A 4,646-nucleotide genomic window follows, 5' to 3' on the forward strand; every position below is an offset into this window, starting at 1 on the left:
AGATCCCAGTATGTAAAAAGCATTCCGTCTTTGGATAGCTATGCTGAGGCACTGGAAAAGCCAGCTCAATGCCTAGAGCCTAGCTCATTCAGGAACTCTGATCCAACTGGGACAAAGCAATAGTGAGGGTTCAGGTTCCTTTGCTTTCCCACCTTCTAGGACTCTAGGTTCCCTTAAGCTCGCTGCCCTCCTCGCTCCTGTTGATTTGTGGGGGGATTATAAGTAGGTGCCAGGGTGGAATATATATATATATATATATATATATATATATATATATATATATATATATATATATATATATATATATATATATATATATATATATATATATATATGTGTGTGTGTGTGTGTGTGTGTGTGTGTGTGTGCTGTACTGTATGTATGCTCGTTGTGGTTAGGTTAGGTTAGGCTAGGCTGTGGCTGTTGGGAAAACCCACTGCGCAAAATTTTGCTTTCTGATTATTTGGAAAACGTCCATAGCGCGTTGTGGACGTATTCTTTTCGTTCAGTGAGTGAATTCGATTTTTGAACCTAACACATTCATAGATATATTACGGAAATAGTTATGTTAAAAGTTAAGAGGGAAAGCACACAACGTGAAATATAGAGACAAAATACCTGATTGTATCTGTGACAAGCAGAAGGTGGACCACATGTTGACTTTTAATTCAAGGATGAGCGTGCCTTGTATTTTCACCGTCAAATCATAATTCATATTCAAATGTATGCCTTTCTTGTCAAATACTCGGAGACGTATTTAGGTCACATGATATTTAGTATGGGTGTGTGTTAAGCTCTTGGGAGCTTTCAAGAAAGGCCAGATGCAGCTAAAATCTGGTAAGGGATGAGAAACATTTTTTGACTTAGTTTTGGTTTAAACTTGTGTGAACATCCCACAACCGCTAAAATTAATTAATGAAGTTTACATTTTGATTTTTCCCTCTGACTGCCATTAAGTAGAGCCACTTCACGGTACACGCCATTATTAATAACCATACTCTTCACGCAAGATTGAATTTCGTTTTGAGAAATTGATTTTGCCTCTGACTTACATTTCCACGAATTAACTTTGAAATCGAACTTACATATTCAATAACAGCGAGAGGGAATAAAATAAACATAAAATAAGAAATATGTAGTCAGCTGATAAACGAAGTTGTGACACGGAGGTTGACCTTATCTGGTAATCATTGCCACCTGCAGGTGGTCAGGTCTCTGATAATCTGTCCCTGCCTGAAATTCATTACACCTTTACGATATTTCCTGATCTTGAAGAGACCGAGGACGTGGGTTAAATGTTTCTTACTTTCATTTGTTATCGTGGTAAGCTGTTGAAATTAAATATATTATCTATCCAAAGGTACAAAAATAATTAAGAGAAGGTGTATAAATCGAAATAAAACTTGTAGTATATATATTTCCACAAGCAAAATCAGGACCAGATTATATCTCTAGTTAAAGACAGTGCAGGAGAATGTTGGAATGATCACGTAGTAATTTTGTCACAAGAGAGCGGAGGTGAGTGAGGTGCTCCCCTCCCTCGTACCTCGCACGTTTTCTGGTACGAGGTTCATGCCTCAGTTATTCTCAAGATGAAATTTACGACTCTCGATATGAAAGCAAGTCAGGCATGACGATGTAGATAATTTATTGAGAGTCTCTCACTCTCTTTGCGCATCATCTCCCATTTCTCAATCAAGAGTGATATTTCCAATAAAAAAAATCATTCGATTATAAATCCTACATTCAAACTTTTAATTGAATTGGGTTTTAATTTCTTCAGTTACGTTATGGGATTAATTAATCACTGTATATCAAGTTAATGGAGCGGAGAGGGGAAGTTGATACAACACTGATCAATACCAACCCGGGCACAGTATTCTTGCGCTACATTAAACCTCGTCGCTTTCCAAGTCGACGATTTCTGCAATTGAATTCGCGTTGCAACGAATCATTGCAACAGTATGCAAGAAATACAGCAAAATTTTGGATAATTCTAGATTTGGATGAACCAGGAACAATTAAGAAGTTTGCTTATTGTTGTTGTTTATTTCAGGGGCTTCATCTTCCCGGGTATTAAGTAGCATTCTGAAGCCCTTATCCGTACTTTGGAATGAATAAAAATTATTTAGGAAAATTTATTTACGAATATTTTACATACGTAACATCAGAGTGCTTACCAAGTATAAATTTGACTAAATATGCCGAAATTAATTACAATTGTCAACTTAAGTAAAAAACCGAGGAACTATATTTATCATGAACTTAATAAAGACGGAAATAACTAAAAGGTAGTGTTCCAGCTACACACAACAGTATATGTTCCCTTTAGTTTTATCAGTAAATAATAGCACAGTTTTATGTGATCCTTTTCGTACAACTGAACTTAATTAAGATAGCGCATGTGAACTACGTATTTCCAAAACTAAATATTGTATAGAGCTCATCCTCGCATTTACAGTATAAAACTAGACTCAATTTGATGCTAAGTCAACCTTGTACATGTACAGGCTACAGCTAAACACAGCTTGTTGGTACATGAGGTAAGTCTTCCTACAGCTAAACACAGCTTGTTGGTACATGAGGTAAGTCTTCCTACAGCTAAACACAGCTTGTTGGTACATGAGGTAAGTCATCCTACAGCTAAACACAGCTTGTTGGTACATGAGGTAAGTCTTCCTACAGCTAAACACAGCTTGTTGGTACATGAGGTAAGTCTTCCTACAGCTAAACACAGCTTGTTGGTACATGAGGTAAGTCTTCCTACAGCTAAACACAGCATGTTGGTACATGAGGTAAGTCTTCCTACAGCTAAACACAGCTTGTTGGTACATGAGGTAAGTCTTCCTACAGCTAAACACAGCATGTTGGTACATGAGGTAAGTCTTCCTACAGCTAAACACAGCTTGTTGGTACATGAGATAAGTCTTCCTACAGCTAAACACAGCTTGTTGGTACATGAGGTAAGTCTTCCTACAGCTAAACACAGCTTGTTGGTACATGAGGTAAGTCTTCCTACAGCTAAACACAGCTTGTTGGTACATGAGGTAAGTCTTCCTACAGCTAAACACAGCTTGTTGGTACATGAGGTAAGTCTTCCTACAGCTAAACACAGCTTGTTGGTACATGAGATAAGTCTTCCTACAGCTAAACACAGCTTGTTGGTACATGAGGTAAGTCTTCCTACAGCTAAACACAGCTTGTTGGTACATGAGGTAAGTCTTCCTACAGCTAAACACAGCTTGTTGGTACATGAGATAAGTCTTCCTACAGCTAAACACAGCTTGTTGGTACATGAGGTAAGTCTTCCTACAGCTAAACACAGCATGTTGGTAGATGATCTAAGTCTTCCTACAGCTAAACACAGCTTGTTGGTAGATGATCTAAGTCTTCCTACAGCTAAACACAGCATGTTGGTAGGTGATTTAAGTTTTCCTACAGCTAAACACAGCATGCTGGTAGATGAGTTAAGTCTTCCTACAGCTAAACACAGCATGTTGGTGGATGATTTAAGTTTTCCTACAGCTAAACACAGCATGCTGGTAGATGAGTAAAGTCTTCCTACAGCTAAACACAGCATGTTGGTAGGTGATTTAAGTTTTCCTACAGCTAAACACAGCATGTTGGTAGATGATCTAAGTCTTCCTACAGCTAAACACAGCATGTTGGTAGGTGATTTAAGTTTTCCTACAGCTAAACACAGCATGCTGGTAGATGAGTTAAGTCGTCCTACAGCTAAACACAGCATGTTGGTGGATGATTTAAGTTTTCCTACAGCTAATCACAGCATCGTGGTACGGAAGCGCCTCTTGGCACAAAGCGAAAAAAGAAATTTTATAGTCAACCACAGCATGAAGTCAGATGACCCTCGTATCTGCAGAGCTAAAAGACAAGGTGTCACAAATTAACAATTAACTTCTACAGTCCAACATATACGATACTCAAGTTAATTTTCTCTATGGAAAAGACTTCGTCGTCAGAGATCAATTAGGTATTAGCACTTCTGTTAGCAAGATGTTGACATGTGACGTCACAATGAAACAGAATAACGGTTTATAAATCATTATCTATATATATAAAACAAAGAAGTATGTCTGTGTGTTTGTTTGTTTGTTTGTGTGTGTGTGTGTCTGCACGAGAATCTCGGAAACTACTTTACCGATCTGTAGTGATGATGGATGGTGTTATATGTAGTGATGATGGATGGTGTTATATGTAGTGATGATGGATGATGTTTTTGTAGTCATGATGGATGTTGACATGTAGTGATGATGGGTGGTGTTATATGTAGTAATGATGGATGGTGTTATATGTAGTGATGATGGATGGTGTAGTGAAGATGGATGGTGTTATATGTAGTGATGATGGATGATGTTATATGTAGTGATGATGGGTGCTGTTATATGTAGTGATAATGGATGGTGTTATATGTAGTGATGATGGATGGTGTAGTGAAGATGGATGGTGTTATATGTAGTGATGATGGATGATGTTTTTGTAGTCATGATGGATGTTGTTATATTCATTTTGATTTGATTTTGCCGCTTACAGCGGCAACTTTATTGTGCATCCCACACTCATCCTGTGAGCGGTAGCGCAAAAGGATTACAGAGTAGTTTACAACGGGTCATAATAATTAACCCCCG

The 4,646-nt window shown here is 37.9% G+C and overlaps 1 protein-coding gene across 1 annotated transcript; it reads right to left on the reverse strand.

The window, feature by feature from the left end:
• Positions 1-2,474: 2,474 nt before the first annotated feature.
• Positions 2,475-3,296, reverse strand: LOC121870975 (zinc finger protein 567-like). The gene has a single exon (XM_042372975.1). The coding sequence runs from the start codon at positions 3,294-3,296 to the stop codon at positions 2,475-2,477; it is 822 nt and encodes a 273-aa protein (XP_042228909.1).
• Between the last annotated feature and the right edge of the window lie 1,350 nt (positions 3,297-4,646).

Source organism: Homarus americanus, unplaced genomic scaffold (genome assembly GCF_018991925.1).
Source record: "Homarus americanus isolate GMGI-L3 unplaced genomic scaffold, GMGI_Hamer_2.0 scaffold32583, whole genome shotgun sequence".
In the NCBI taxonomy this organism is placed as follows: Eukaryota; Metazoa; Arthropoda; class Malacostraca; order Decapoda; family Nephropidae; genus Homarus; species Homarus americanus.

Coding starts and splice junctions, on each gene's coding strand:
- LOC121870975 (XM_042372975.1), bottom strand. CDS start 3,296: ATGTACCAACAAGCTGTGTTTAGCTGTAGGAAGACTTATCTCATGTAC.